Raw genomic sequence first — 14,147 nt, forward strand, 5'->3', positions numbered from 1 at the left:
CCACAAAACACGCAGTGGTGACCTTCTAGTGCCAAAAGCGACAACTCCTTCACTATCACTCCAAAGGAGAAGACATCAATTCCTCCCACTTGCGCAAGCCCCACCGATTCCACGCGGTCGCATCACCTCTCCTCAACCCAACACCCACACAATGTCTGAACCAGGCCCAGAATCCATCCCCACAAGCGCGGATTCACGCAGCAAGCGGCCAACAAAACGGCGCGCCGTGACACCGCATTCCGAGGTCGCCAATGAGATCCAGACACTCTTTAAAGACCCGAGTAAAGACCTGCACCTACCAGATGTCTTGAAGCCTCGCACCGTGGCATCGCTCTCGGCGCCGCCAGAGATTGTTACCAACGTGCAGGGTTCCTCAGCCGGTGCGGGCTCCGGCGAATTCCACGTGTACAAGGCTAGTCGGCGGCGAGAGTATGAACGACTGCGAATGATGCAGTCCGAGGTGGATGCGGAGAAGAATAATGAGACTTGGGAGAAGGAGCGCGAGGAGAAGAAGCGCAAGGATGACGAAAAGACGGAGAAGAATCGGAGGAGGAGGGAGAAGAAGAAGAATGCGCGTGGCAAGAAGGGTGCTGATCAGATGGATACTGCTCCTGTGGAGAGCTCGGCTGCCCCGGGCTCAATGGTCACTATGGCAGATCAGAATGGAGGCGATGTGGATGGCCAGGTGGCCCAGCAGGAAGTTCCTGGTGTCATTTTCCACGATGAGGACTAGTGGAGGCAGGTTCAAACGCTGGCTGTGTACGATACGAAGATACCCATCTGGATTTGGTTTTTTTTTTTGAATCTAGGATATTCATACAGAAGGAAGACAGCCATGAGGCAAATCGTGTAACATTATGTACGGACCTCGAGTCCAATCATTTTTCTTTTTCGTCTATCAATCATTCCTCGCCGCCACCGCCGCCGCCGGCGATCTGTTGGGCGGACTTTCCGCTGCAGATGTCGTCGACACGGAGAAGGAGACATGCGGACTAGAGAGAGACATGTTAGTGAAATGTAGTACGTATGGGGAAACGTTACGATGCTTACCTCGACTGCAGTCTTGATGCTCTGAAGCTTGACGGCTTCGGGCTCCCAAACACCGTACTCCTTCATATCAACCAAGTTGCCAGACTCGCCGTCCAGACCCCAGGTGTTTTGGCCCTCAACGTGCTTGGCACGGAGACTGGTAAGCACACGGATGGGGCTGGCGCCAGCGTTCTGGGCCAATGTACGGGGAATGACCTCCATAGCGTCGGCAACAGCCTTGTATGGCCACTGCTGGACACCCTCGACGGAGCGGGCAAGCTGGCTGAGCTTCACGGAGACAGCCATCTCAGTAGCACCACCACCAGGGGACAGACGAGGGTGGAAGATAACGTTACGAGCAACGGACATGGCATCCTGCAAGTTGCGCTCAACCTCGTTAAGGATATCCTTGGAAGGGCCACGCAGCAGGATTGTGCAGGCCTTCGGGGACTTGCACTTGCGCATGAATGTGAAGTACTCATCACCAATCTTCTCAATCTCGAACAGTCCGCACCCGGTACCAATATCGGACTCCTGGATGTCATCGACACGGTTGACGATGGTAGCACCGCTTGCACGGGCAATACGGTTGTTATCGGTCTTTCGCACACGGCGGAGGGCTGTGATGTTGGCCTTCACCAGGAAGTGCTGTGCAAGATCTAGTAAAGCTCGGTGGTTAGAACATGCAATCAATCACCCTAATCAGACCGCTTGCTTACCGGAAACACCCTTCTCGGTGATAACAACATCGGGCTTGAAAGCCAGAACGGCCTCGCACATGTGCTTGACCTGCTCCTCCTCAATCTGGAGAATACGGTTCCAGTCATCCTCCTTGGAAATCTCAATGTTGGTTTGAGACTCTCCCTTCTTGTACTCGAGGGGGCAATCCAGGAGAAGAATACGGGGGTTTTCGATTCTGCGACGCATCTTGGGATGCGTGATATCCTTGTTGACCATCACACCGTCAATCACCTCAGAATCCTCGATTTGACCACCGGGGACCTTTTCAATACGGGCGTAACGCTTGATGTCGACTTCATGCTTTCCACTGCCGACATCGAAGGAGACGGTTCGCACAGCGCGCAAGGCGAGGCTGCACATGAGCTCTGACCAACGGGACACGAACTTGGTTCCGATGGAGGACTGGATAAGGCTGTACATGGCCTTGTCATCGTGAATGTCGACGGGTGTCGAAACATCCTCCACGATCTGAAGAGCATCGGCGAGGGCACGCTTGAAAGCCTGGATAATGACGACGGGGTGGATGTTGCGTTCGAGCTGGGGGATGGCCTGGGCGAGCATTTCACCGGCTACGGAATATCAGCATTTACCCTCCAACGTTCCGAGATAAATCTTATCATACCAAGGATGATGACTGTTGTGGTACCATCTCCGACCTCCTCGTCCTGGGTACGGCTGAGCTCGATCATGCTCTTGGCCGCGGGGTGCGACACTTCGATCTCTCGCAGGATAGCGTGGCCATCGTTGGTCAACACAATACCACCCATAGGGTCAAGCAGCATCTTCAACATCGCCTTGGGTCCGAGACATGACCGAATGATATCCGCAACACTGGTGTTTATTGAATTAGCATCGAGCAGGGGAGAACAGCGGAGGATCGAGGGATAATGTACGTCTTCGCCGCGGTAATGTTAGACATTTGTGCTTTCCGGCCAACCTGGCGCTCGCCGGAATTGGTGTCTGGATGATTTGTTAGCACTTAAAGGGGATCAACTCGATGGGGGGTAACCTACTCATCACCACCACCGGAGCCTGCATATTGGCGGTGTTTTGTTGTAGTTTGAGTGGGAATTAGATATAAAACGGTCTTTATCACTTGTCAATATTAAAAAAATATTGCACGAAGATGACAATCCAAGAGTTCCGACTTCAACACTGTTCGCCCGCATTCCATCAAATTTCCAGGCGAAGTGGGAGCTCCCTCGGGCTAGTCCGTATACGGCTAGCGTGTCACCCTGACAAACCAGGCAAACATCTCCAATTTATCTACGTCTTCGCAACTCTACAAAGTTGTATATTCATCGTGATACGGTCTGTTTGATTCCGTGTCTTTATACATATTCAACGACCCTTGGGAGAAGAGCAAATTTCAGAAACTAAACCAGCCTTAGAGAACCGCCATCTCCGACTTCATAATGCCAAGGGACTTCGTTACCAAGATTGAGAGGCATCGGGTGATGAACTTCGGTAAAGTTCAACATGGTGAATGAATTGGCTCATCTGAGGTGACACGGCCGCACAGGCTTCGATTCATGGGTCTCATCGGTGTCGTTGGTCCGGTGTTTGTTATCTTTGGGTTTCAATTCTGTGCGTCTCGTTTTCACATGACCAGATGAAATGCTTTGCTTTTCGGATGTCTTCTGCTTTTTTGTCCTCATTGACTGTGGGTTTGTGCGCCTCTTCCTTCCATAGCTCGGTGTAACTGCCTTGTGTTTTCTCTTTCGTCGGCGAACGTTTGGAGAGGTCTCTGAATGTACCCGATGGCGGTTTCTCACGAATGAGATTGCTGGCAACAGTTTCCGAGGGCGTCTCTTTTGGGAAACCATCGGAGCTGGACTTTGTTGGGCCGAGATCTCCTTGGTTGGCCGTGGGAAATTCCTCGTAGGATTGGTACGTAGGACTTCCAACTCTTCAAAAGAAACTGAATCTTCGGCACAAGTGTTGAAGCTAGGAGGAACGGGAATATTCCCAAGTTTCCAAACGAAGCTTGTCTGCTCAGGCGGTGTCGATGGCTCTGCAGTCTCTCGGCCAGATGGCATGTTCCATGATTCTGACTCTCGCTGGATTTGCAGTGGCATCGATGCGAGATGAGAATATACATATGCATCAAACCGCAAATGGATACTGTGAAAATGCCGGTGCAGGTTTGTCAAAGGGTTCTCAGCGCAGAGTATATCGAGGATGATCGAAGAAGGTATATTGAAAAAGAAGTGCATCAAAGGTCATAGAGATGTCGGATAGATGTGAGCCCGCCGGAAAGAGCCATTGGAAGGGATTTAAGAGACAGGCAGAAGAATCCTAACCAAGATACATGGATGGATAACGAAGTAGGAATTTCGGACGTAAACATAGTGTATGAACAATTTCGATGTATATTACAATTGGTCGTAAGGTAAAGCATTGGTGAAGGCACAGTGAAAGCATGTATATATTAGAAGAATTGATCTTCTAATCATTGAGTATTCTCTGGCCTTTCCTCAAGTTGAAAATCCCATATGGAGACTACGATCGCCTCCAGATCGCTGTGTAAAAGGATAAGCTTGCTGTCCGTGTCTTGCCTTTGCTTTGCCGAAGAGCAAAGTGTCAAAATTGAAACTTGGGCGATCCTTTTTCGTTCAAGAGGGCCGAGAAGAATGGTTGTAAGTCCCCCATGATTATGTTAGGGCTCTCCTGCGACATTCAAGACATACTCAAGGAAGGAACGTTCATCAACAACGAAAAATCATATAGGAACCTGGATAAACCTGGCGGCAAACCGGGATAACCAACATCTGGGGCAAAGTTGTTAGGGTATTATATGCGCCAGCAAACGAGAATAGAAATGGTGATTAGCCAACCCCATATGAACGAAAAATAAAGGATCACTTCGCTGTTGTGTAAACATTGAACGGCAATCAGATGCAAAATCATACAAAAAAAGAGCGGGGATAAGCACTGAATAATGTACACGAAGCAGAGTCTTGTTCAAAACTCTCGGCTCTCTCCAATATCACACACATCAAAAACACCATTCTCAGCAAGATCATGTTTTTTCAACGCCTCCTTGAGCTTTTTAGGAGGCTCAAGGACATCCTCTTCAGTAAGTACCCAAGTGCCCCAGTGCATGCCCAATGCCTTTTTGCATTTAGTGTCTTTGAAAATGCGAACAGCATCATGGGGGTCAGAATGTGCCGGACTGAAAATATGACGAGGAGCGTATGCTCCAATGGGGATTAAGCCGAGATCAAATGGTCCCCGGAACTCACCTACCTGCTCGAAGGCAGGACATATGGGGAAATTGTACTTGGGGTCCCAATCATCCTCCCCTTCTGGCAGCTCGTCCACTGCCCTGTAGCCGGAATCACTGGGTTGGAGGTCAGCAATGCATGATTCTGATAGTGTGGATGGGTCGGGGGAGCTTATCATACCCAGCAAAATACACTTTGCCGCCACCAGACTCAATGGCCCAGGAAGCCCATAGTGTCTTGTATTTGTCGAAAGGAGTGCGGGCAGTAACATGCTGACAAGGCAGGCAACTGATGCGTGCCTTGATCTCTGCTGTGGCAGAAGCTTCGCCTACTGGTTCAACCTGGGCTTGTTTTCCCTCCTTGGGTGACATCGCAATATCACGCTCATCCCACCAATCCATCTCGGTTACATTTTTGATGCCCGAGCTGTGGAACCAGGACTTGTTGCCTAGTGGGGCGAAGAAGTGGCAATTGGGGTGCCTTTTCGCGATCTCCGAGACAGTTGGGTAGGACAAATGGTCATAGTGATTGTGGGAGATGACCACCGCGTCGATGACAGGGATATCCTTGATCTGACATGCAGGCTCAGTATAGCGCTTGGGACCTAGGGAGTATGGTCCACAGCATGGTCCGCAACGTGCTTCGAACACTGGGTCAAACAGTACTCGGAGACCACTTGGGAACTCCACATAATAGCATGCATGTCCAAGCCAAGTTGCGCGCAGCTTGGGGGTATCGCGGCTGGGAAGAAATTCGGGTTTGCGAACGGTGACTGTTGGCGGGGTGGTATCGGGATTGTTCGCTTTGCCGTTCAATCGACGAAGGCTGCAGTTGCACGCGTCAGATACTGGTTTCCTTCGATGGCCGACAATTACCTACATCATCATTTGCATGATATCTTTCGAATCCATATCGCGAAAAGATCTACGAGACGGCGCTGCTGGTTAGTCTATGCGACGAACGATCAAGAACCCGGAATTTCACAGAGCCTCACTTACTCCCACGGGTTTCTGAATCCACTCTTTGCATGATGACTTTTCTTCAAAACATCTTCTGGGCTAGGTCTAGCCGGGGATTTGGCCACGGTCAGCGCATATAGCACTTCGGTAGTGGGTCCGGTGCTCATGTTGCGGATTGTTGGATGAATAACGCGTTTGTACTGTATCCGCCGAGTAAGCGGAGGACGGAAGAGGAGTCGCATGGGAGGTCAAGGCTTTATAAAGAACACAGCCTCGTCCGGACAAAAAGAACGAAGGCGCTTTGGGGAAAGGAATGCGAGATGCAGAAAGTTATTTTAATTCCGATATCTCCGATATGGGGGCCGTCGCCTACCCATGTGAACATCGGGGTCACCGGAGTGTAAAATTATACATCTGCCCCCATATTGGATACTTGAAGATCAGTCATAATTGTACATTCAAACCTTGGAAGGTTGTAGTTCTCCTGGATGTTCTCCTCGTTGATTCTCCCATGGATTACCCTGTGACATGACCGTGGGTACCTCAAATTCTCGGCCCGTCGTAACTCCGATATCTGCGCGTATCGACCTTCTCGACATTCGCGATCTTCACGACACTGTTGATTTGGTATGGAGCCAAATGCGGTCCCTAGTACTGCGCCGTCTGCGGGCGACCTGATTCTGCAGCAGAGAACACAGGCCCTACAGTCGGCGCAAAAAGGCGACGGAAGTCTCTTCTCGCAGCTCACGAGTAATCCCTTGTTCACAGCGGTATGAGACCTGCCAGTGTTTCGATCCCAAACGATGTGCTAATATTGTTTTTCATACTAGGGATTCGGCCTTGCAGGTCTCGGGGCCGGATTGACCCTAGCACAGAAAGGTGTTCGACATGGCGCTGCTCTTCTTCGTCGGCGGATGCTGGTGGACGTCGAGATCAGCATCAAAGATGACTCCTATCCGTGGTTCCTACACTGGATGACTCTTTACCAACAATCACAACTCAATGCAGGCAAAGCTGCGGCGAACACCTCTACCTACATGGACCGATTCCTCCAAAAGCTCACACCCGGCATGCGCCACCTCTCCATCCAAACGCAGAAGGTCGAACATTCGAACGGAGCAATTCACACACACTTTTCGCTGATTCCGGGGCCTGGAAAACACGTTCTCCGATACAAGAATGCGTTTGTCTTTGTCAATCGTATGCGTGAGTCGAAGTCCCGCGATATTCAGACCGGAAAGCCATGGGAGACAATCACTCTCACCACCCTCTACTCTCAACGCCATATATTCGAGGACCTCTTCACCGAAGCTCATGCGTACGCCGCAAAGGGCCACGAAGGCAAGACAACAATCTATAACAGCTGGGGCACCGAGTGGAAACCATTTGGAAATCCGCGCCGGAAGCGTCCATTGGAGTCGGTCGTTCTCCACGAGGGAGTCAAGGAACGGGTTGTGGCAGATGTGGAAGACTTCATTTCAAGCTCATCGTGGTATCATGACCGTGGAATTCCATACCGACGAGGATATCTCTTATACGGTCCTCCGGGTACTGGCAAGAGTTCTTTTATCCAGGCACTAGCGGGCGAGTTGGATTACGACATTGCCATTCTGAACCTGAGTGAGCGTGGCTTGACCGATGACCGGTTAAATCATTTGCTCACAATTGTTCCCAACCGAACGCTGGTTCTGTTGGAAGATGTGGATGCCGCATTCTCGAACCGACGCGAACAAAGTGACGCAGATGGCTATCGTGGGGCTAATGTGACTTTCTCAGGACTGCTTAATGCACTTGACGGAGTTGCTAGTGCAGAGGAGCGTATCATCTTCCTTACTACCAACCACGTTGAACGACTCGATGAGGCGCTGGTCCGTCCTGGGCGAGTGGATATGACTGTCCGCTTGGGCGAAGTGACTCGTTACCAGGTCGGATGTTTATGGGATCGATTCTATGAAGATATCGATACCGACGGGGTTTATCGCAAACTTTTCTTGGATCGGCTTCAAGAGCTTGGCTTGATTGAAGATGAATCGGGCAACAAGGCTGACCGGTCTATGAACACCAGTGCAGCTGCTCTTCAAGGGTTATTCTTGTATAACAAGGGTAACATGGAAGGTGCGATTTCCATGGCAGAGGGTCTAACCTACAGTGTGCACACTGAGGCCTTGGGTCAAGACCAGGGGAAGAACGAGTAATTGTACACTATCATGTAAATAAGATCATCAAAATATATAGACATTCATATGTATGGATTGACTGCACAGGCTATACCTAGGTAACTACCTACCTACATAGGTACTCCGTATATGGATGTATCCAAGATAGGGAAATAAGCTTATCCCGAAATCGGGATCATCAAGGGTAAATCTCGGAGATTTACACAGATCCACCTTGAAAAGATTGTTTCTCTCACCGATGACTGACTAAATATGTCAAAAGTATTTTAATTATTTAAATATTTAACTGTCTTAAATCCATTGCCCCTCACTTCCCCTCTATCCATCCCCGCATACACATTCATTATGGTTTACACAATCGTCGTTCGTATGTGATACCCTTGCTATAGCTACTAGTATTTCCCACGCTAACAATAGTATGTTATAGACCTCCGCGCCAAGCCGGATGAGGAGTCCATCTCTAAGCTCAAGGCTAAGCTTGTTGAAGCCTCCAATGTCTACTCGAACGACAAGGAAACCCTTTCTTGGTTCGTGATGCAGTCCGTTTTCGACAAGCAGGACTTCACCATCGTCGAGCGTTACGTCCAGGAATCCTCGCAGGAGTACCACCTCAACAACCCTTACTGGAAGACTTTCGACCCTTACGTGATTCCTTTGTTGGAGAAGGATATGGATATGCACCGCTTGGAGGAGTTGGAGGGCTCTACCATGTAAATTGCCCCAGTTGTACAAGAAATAGAGACGACTTTACAATAGCATTGCATATACTATTCCACGCTATTAGCATTCATTTCAAGATCAACCTGGTGTAAACGTGGAAAATCACTCAAAGGGTCTTAAGGAAGAAGGCTTTTTCGTGGAATCGGGTGGCAAAATGGATACGGCATTTAACGTGGTATGGTAAGATATAGCGACCTGAGTTAAGCGCTTTTAAAGAGTTTAATATATTATGCCAGCCATTAAATTATGTCATTTCTTTTCTCTTAATTTATCTATTTAGGAACATCCGGAGCCGACAGACCAAATATGCACATACTAGGGTCAATCGGGTCAACAGGGTCAAACCAACTTACTCCCCGACTTCTTCACTGCAAAAATAACCAGCCAATATAATCTCTGAATCACGATAAATATAGATTCCCCATGGTCCTCCCACCAATCACCAGGCTGCATTGAAGCGCCGCTACTGCAGATGGACGTGCTCATCCCAGGATGGGGGCCAATCACACCCCCAATCGGTTAAGCGCCCACCGTATAAGCAGGGTTGTCACACATCTCAACAAACCATGTACTCTGCTTGGTCTGTCGGGCTTATGCGCATATTCGGTGAGAATGGGGTATATCTCAGTCGACGGCCCCTGCTTTCGCGCTCTGTCTTTGTTTATAGCATACTTCATTTGTGAAAATGAGTGACAAGATGAATCAATTTCAGTTATTTCCACCTCCATCGCCCGAGGTAAAGAGGTCTAACAATCCATTTCGCAAAGCCGGGAAAAAGCCAGTAGCCTTATCTGAACCGGACTCTTCAATCCCTCTTGAGGAAATCAAGGATCCTGGCAAGACTGAATCCTTGCTACTTCAGATTATCGAAGACACCCAGGGGATTCCACCTCCACCACCCGGGGATGTTTCAAGATCCAAGTCCCCGCCGGCTGTGGCTGGCGCATCCCATGACATGAGATCTCCTCAGTCCATGCACAGTCAGAATCGTCAAGCCAAGAGAGTGAACCACCAGGCCTTGCCTTCACATGCTAGTCAAAGGAGCAGCAGTAGTAGTCATCACACTACGGCCTCAACGGTCTCCCCGCAGTCATCGCAATCGTCTACTACCTCGGTCCCAATGAGATCAATGTTCCCTCAGTTCGATCCAAAACTACCTTTCAATCAGCAGGTATATCACGCACAACTTCCAGATGCCCCACGACCCGTCAAGTCTTCTCGGAAACCTCCAAAGCTTACGCTGTCGACAAATACCGAGATTGATCATGTTCTCGGGCCAAAGACTGTGCCTGCGAGTGTTCTCAACTTCCCGACTGAGGCTTTGGAGTCCGAGGAGGTCACATACTCGTCCATGGAGGAGCTGAAGATGCTATGGGAAACGGCCAACGGCCAGAGACCGCGAGACCTTGTTGGGACATTGAACCTACGCATGACAAAGTAAGATTCCACGCCTTCCAAATATGTATGCTATATAATACTAACACCTCATAGGACGGGACCAGCTACATTCACTCTCGGAAACTCCCAGAACCCGTTCTACACCCTACAAACATATTCAACAAACGAACTCGCGCTAAGCAGATGCGATCCCTCCAGACCAAACCACGACGTCCCAATCATGATGATGAGCCTTGAAGACCGCATACGCCGTGAGCATCCAAACGATGGACTCGTCACCCTACTCTTCTCCCGACTAGCAGCTATGTTAGCAATAGACCAAGCCGACGAGATAAGCAAGCAACACCACCTAACTCCCGCCGAGACCGCAGAAGTAGAAACCGATGCACTCAAACGGGCCGCAGCACAAGAGTCATGTCGACTCTCCTGGAATCGCCATCAACGACTATACGAGCTACGACACCCTTATCTGTCGAAGCACGACCCACCCGCTCTTGTCGGCACCGCGGGAATCCCACTCTCGCCTGTGCGATCCCAATCTTCAGGAATGGTGCACATTACAGTCTCCGCTCCGTCGAGCGACGCTTCTCCTCGCCAGCCGCCAACAATCATTGTAACTGGCCCCGTCTCTTCCACGGCAATGGAAGCCGCCCAGCAAGCTGCTAACCTACGCACGTCCGTACTCCCCGTCACGGACTTTGACGAGCCGCTTGCATCCTTGGATTTCGCTACAAAAACATTTTCGATTTCCCCGGCCGCGGTAATCGCTACGATCCCCTCTCTATACGCTATAGACTCTCTTATCGCTGCAATGCTGGCAGTCGCCGTCTCAGACGAGGCCACGAACCCAATCCTTGCGGACATGGTTCTCGGATCACCCAAGTCATCTAGACCACCGACTTCCCACAACCCTGGCCCTTACTCAATGCCTGTGTTCCAGGGTAAATTGGTGACGACGGTTGCTGAACGCGAAGACGCAGCAGAGAGCATGAACCTGGCATCGCAGATTAAATCTGCGCAGAAGAAGTCCAAAGAGGCCTTGGGGAAGAAAAGTGTTTTCAAGTTCTGGAATAGGTCATCTTCGAAGCCGCAGGGAAACAGTCAGCGCTCGAAGAAAAATAAAAATCAGCAGGTTGTGGTTGAGGAGTTTGATTTGGAGAAGTATGGTCGATATGGTAATAGTTCGACACGGGAGGGGGAGAAGTTACCTGGAATTACTCGCACTATCTTGCGTGTACTGTTCTTTGGCTTGGATTTGATTGTGAAGGGGTTGACACTTATTGTGAAGATCTTGGCTTGGTTGTTGGTCAATTCCACGCGGTGTGTAACCAGTGAGAAGTTCTAAGCTGGGCTTGAATCTTCTTATTCTTTATGTCTGTTGGTCATTTTTGGATTTTCCTTTTATCTTGGATGGTTTGAAAGCGATCGGGTTAGTTTTTTTTTGAATTTTTAGTTATACCCAATTTGATAGTTCTTCGCGGCAATGAGGAGTGGTATGAGTTACTTGATTTCCCTTTGATGAGAAGAACCCCAGGCTGGCGAGTGGAATATAAACATCCAGTGGCAACATGAATTTCTACATCCAAACGATAAAAGAAATCCACGGCAGGTTCTTAGGACGATCAGACAATACAGGTTTGTAACTCATTCTTTGAATGGGGAGTTTGTTTTATAATTCGCAATTCTGGGGGTTGCCTTGTTCCTGTTATTATAGCTAAAATATCAATGACAATGGGCCATAAATACTAGCAGCAAACAAGCACAGCTAACAAAGAGTAAGAAAGTAGGTAAGCATACCATCAACATTTATATATTTAAGTCTCACAAACACTCTCTCCCGCCTCTTCGTTCCTTCGTCGCTATGAAATATATGACACAACCACGACAGCTTATCGTTATACACTTCATATTTTCATATGCACGACAGGCTCTAGCACTCAGACAGATCCCACAGTTCACGGACGCCATATGGATTATCCAGGCATATCAAACTGTAGAGGGGTACAGGTAGCATCGTGAATGGGAACACTTGTTGACGGGGTATCACCCCCAGGTACTACCTACCCATCACCACTGCGAGCCCTGCTACTTTGACTCCTTAGGGTCGCTTTTAACATCACTAGTGGTATGTGGACTTCGTGAGCTGCCCAACCTTTATCTAAGGGAATACTTGGTCCATACAACACAACATATTATTTATGAATTACTTTTTGATGGCCCTCATCATGTTTCCGTTTCTCATGGAGCTTTATCATCCGACCCCACTGCCGCGAAATATGTGCCCAGGTTAGAACTAGATGACATAAAAATGAAACACACGTATATGCTTTATCCGTCAAGTGTTCACGTACATACACAAGAGAAATGACCTCTCGGTCAACATATCTCACTTCACCGCTGAGATTTATACATCAATGTCCTCATTAAGCTTAGTATCAAAACGTAAAATAATTTCACCCTCCCCGATCGGCCTCTCAAAGCCAGCAAGGAAACTCTCCATGATCTCATTTGTCATAAAAAAGGCTGAATCGCCATCTTTGAAGGCCAACTCATTCCTTGCCCTAACCCGCCGGCGCAACTCATCATCATCAACATCAAGATATGCAAGCACCCATCGACCTCCGGACTCTTCGATCAGCTGCTTCCATTCATCTCTGGTCTTTTGAAACGCACAAGAGAGTTCTAGGATTACATCCTGAGAGCCCTGTTGAAGCAACTGCGGTAATTCAGTTTGGAGAGCGCTCTGGGCCTCGTCTTGATAGTTGTGGTACATATTCTCTGGGTAATCAACACTATACAACCCGTATTTGGTATATATATAAGAGTCAATTGAGAGCCTTTTGAAAGACGGATGATTGGATAATATCCATTTAGACAGCGTCGACTTTCCAGACCCTATTAGCAACATTCTTATTAGCTACTTAATTCAGCCAAACCTTGCCGCTAACATTTTCCTTTACTTACCAGCCATGCCGCAAGTCATTAACACAACAGGTCGAGGATCACTATCTGTCCGGCATAGGAGAGGGCTGAGCGACTCAGGTGTATTGAAGGTGGGCGTAGTTCCTGCCATTTCCCCAAGCTGGACGAAGGATAAATTCGACTATCCTTTCCCTAGATGATGGTACGTCAAATATATAATGAGGTGGTTCAATGTGTAGTAAGCTTAGGTAGAGGGAGGGTTTGTTCATATTCCCTCGATTGACTCATAACCTCGTGGATATGACTCATATCGCCATGTTCCCGAGGTTATCGCACTCAGACCTCCCGCCATAGTACATACATAGGGTGGCTCATAGCACCATATCCCACATAATGTCCATCTATATGCACGCGGAAAACGCGTTCGATATTGTTGTTAACTGGTTCATAGCATCTTCAGCTATACGCCATCGCTAGCCGATACAGAATGGCCTCTCGACGTGGGATGATACACACCAGCCATATATGCTCACAAAGTACTTTTGAACACGCCGTATCTTAAAACTTCATGTTAATTGATCTTGGGTATTGCCTATAAAAACCCCAGCATCTTTCACTCGGACATCTACCATTCGGACGTGGTCCCTTATGCGCCTACTATTTAGACGTGATTAGTTAGACGTCTGTCACTTTGATGTTGCTTAGAGGTTGTTCCTTGATGTGGTCCCCTAGGCGTCTACCATTCGGACGTTTTTCCTTGTGTTGTTCCTTTAAGTTGTTGCTACTTGGACGTCTACCACTCAGACGGCTCTCCATCGAGCCTCTGCCACTTAATCATTTGCATCCTCTTACCTGTTCTCGGTTGAACCGCATTGAATTAGGAGACTCCGCCTTCGAACTCGCGTGCTCAAGTGATTCTGTTGTACTAAAAGCCCTCAGTTCACACTCGCTAACTTAGGTATTTCAGACTCCGA

At 48.8% G+C, this 14,147-nt stretch overlaps 8 protein-coding genes across 8 annotated transcripts; 4 read left to right on the forward strand and 4 right to left on the reverse strand.

Moving 5' to 3' along the window:
* Window positions 1-151: 151 nt before the first annotated feature.
* On the forward strand, window positions 152-733 carry N7455_006222 (PRKRIP1 family protein; the record flags this gene model as incomplete). Its single annotated transcript, XM_040959273.2, has 1 exon — window positions 152-733. One exon carries the CDS (start codon window positions 152-154, stop codon window positions 731-733), a length of 582 nt encoding a protein of 193 aa, XP_040810276.1.
* A 169-nt stretch (window positions 734-902) lies between these two features.
* Window positions 903-2,808, reverse strand: N7455_006223 (chaperonin-containing T-complex subunit CCT3; the record flags this gene model as incomplete). The annotated part of the gene is made up of 6 exons (XM_040959202.2): window positions 903-992; window positions 1,051-1,688; window positions 1,749-2,339; window positions 2,393-2,601; window positions 2,664-2,730; window positions 2,784-2,808. 6 exons carry the CDS (start codon window positions 2,806-2,808, stop codon window positions 903-905), a joined length of 1,620 nt encoding a protein of 539 aa, XP_040810320.1.
* Window positions 2,809-3,266: 458 nt separating this feature from the next.
* N7455_006224 (uncharacterized protein) lies at window positions 3,267-3,809 on the reverse strand (the record flags this gene model as incomplete). Its single annotated transcript, XM_065605304.1, has 1 exon — window positions 3,267-3,809. The coding sequence occupies one exon, from the start codon at window positions 3,807-3,809 to the stop codon at window positions 3,267-3,269; it is 543 nt and encodes a 180-aa protein (XP_065461158.1).
* A 798-nt stretch (window positions 3,810-4,607) lies between these two features.
* N7455_006225 (uncharacterized protein) lies at window positions 4,608-6,225 on the reverse strand. Its single transcript, XM_065605305.1, has 4 exons — window positions 5,996-6,225; window positions 5,877-5,921; window positions 5,178-5,822; window positions 4,608-5,113 (listed from the first exon to the last, which is right to left on the reverse strand). Exons 1-4 carry the CDS (start codon window positions 6,196-6,198, stop codon window positions 4,735-4,737), a joined length of 1,272 nt encoding a protein of 423 aa, XP_065461159.1. The 5' UTR covers window positions 6,199-6,225; the 3' UTR covers window positions 4,608-4,734.
* A 360-nt stretch (window positions 6,226-6,585) lies between these two features.
* N7455_006226 (bifunctional AAA family ATPase chaperone/translocase BCS1) lies at window positions 6,586-8,151 on the forward strand (the record flags this gene model as incomplete). Its single annotated transcript, XM_040959213.2, has 2 exons — window positions 6,586-6,726; window positions 6,787-8,151. 2 exons carry the CDS (start codon window positions 6,586-6,588, stop codon window positions 8,149-8,151), a joined length of 1,506 nt encoding a protein of 501 aa, XP_040810282.2.
* A 327-nt stretch (window positions 8,152-8,478) lies between these two features.
* N7455_006227 (putative quinol monooxygenase) lies at window positions 8,479-8,847 on the forward strand (the record flags this gene model as incomplete). Its single annotated transcript, XM_040959212.1, has 2 exons — window positions 8,479-8,500; window positions 8,561-8,847. 2 exons carry the CDS (start codon window positions 8,479-8,481, stop codon window positions 8,845-8,847), a joined length of 309 nt encoding a protein of 102 aa, XP_040810335.1.
* Window positions 8,848-9,538: 691 nt separating this feature from the next.
* N7455_006228 (uncharacterized protein) lies at window positions 9,539-11,691 on the forward strand (the record flags this gene model as incomplete). The annotated part of the gene is made up of 2 exons (XM_040959261.2): window positions 9,539-10,290; window positions 10,345-11,691. The coding sequence occupies 2 exons, from the start codon at window positions 9,539-9,541 to the stop codon at window positions 11,594-11,596; spliced, it is 2,004 nt and encodes a 667-aa protein (XP_040810348.2). The 3' UTR covers window positions 11,597-11,691.
* A 964-nt stretch (window positions 11,692-12,655) lies between these two features.
* On the reverse strand, window positions 12,656-13,385 carry N7455_006229 (P-loop nucleotide/nucleoside kinase family protein; the record flags this gene model as incomplete). The annotated part of the gene is made up of 2 exons (XM_040959210.2): window positions 13,216-13,385; window positions 12,656-13,146 (listed from the first exon to the last, which is right to left on the reverse strand). The coding sequence occupies exons 1-2, from the start codon at window positions 13,322-13,324 to the stop codon at window positions 12,656-12,658; spliced, it is 600 nt and encodes a 199-aa protein (XP_040810298.2). The 5' UTR covers window positions 13,325-13,385.
* Window positions 13,386-14,147: the final 762 nt, after the last annotated feature.

Source organism: Penicillium solitum (genome assembly GCF_028829755.1).
Source record: "Penicillium solitum strain IBT 25940 chromosome Unknown utg000004l_segment0_segment0, whole genome shotgun sequence".
Classification (NCBI taxonomy): Eukaryota; Fungi; Ascomycota; class Eurotiomycetes; order Eurotiales; family Aspergillaceae; genus Penicillium; species Penicillium solitum.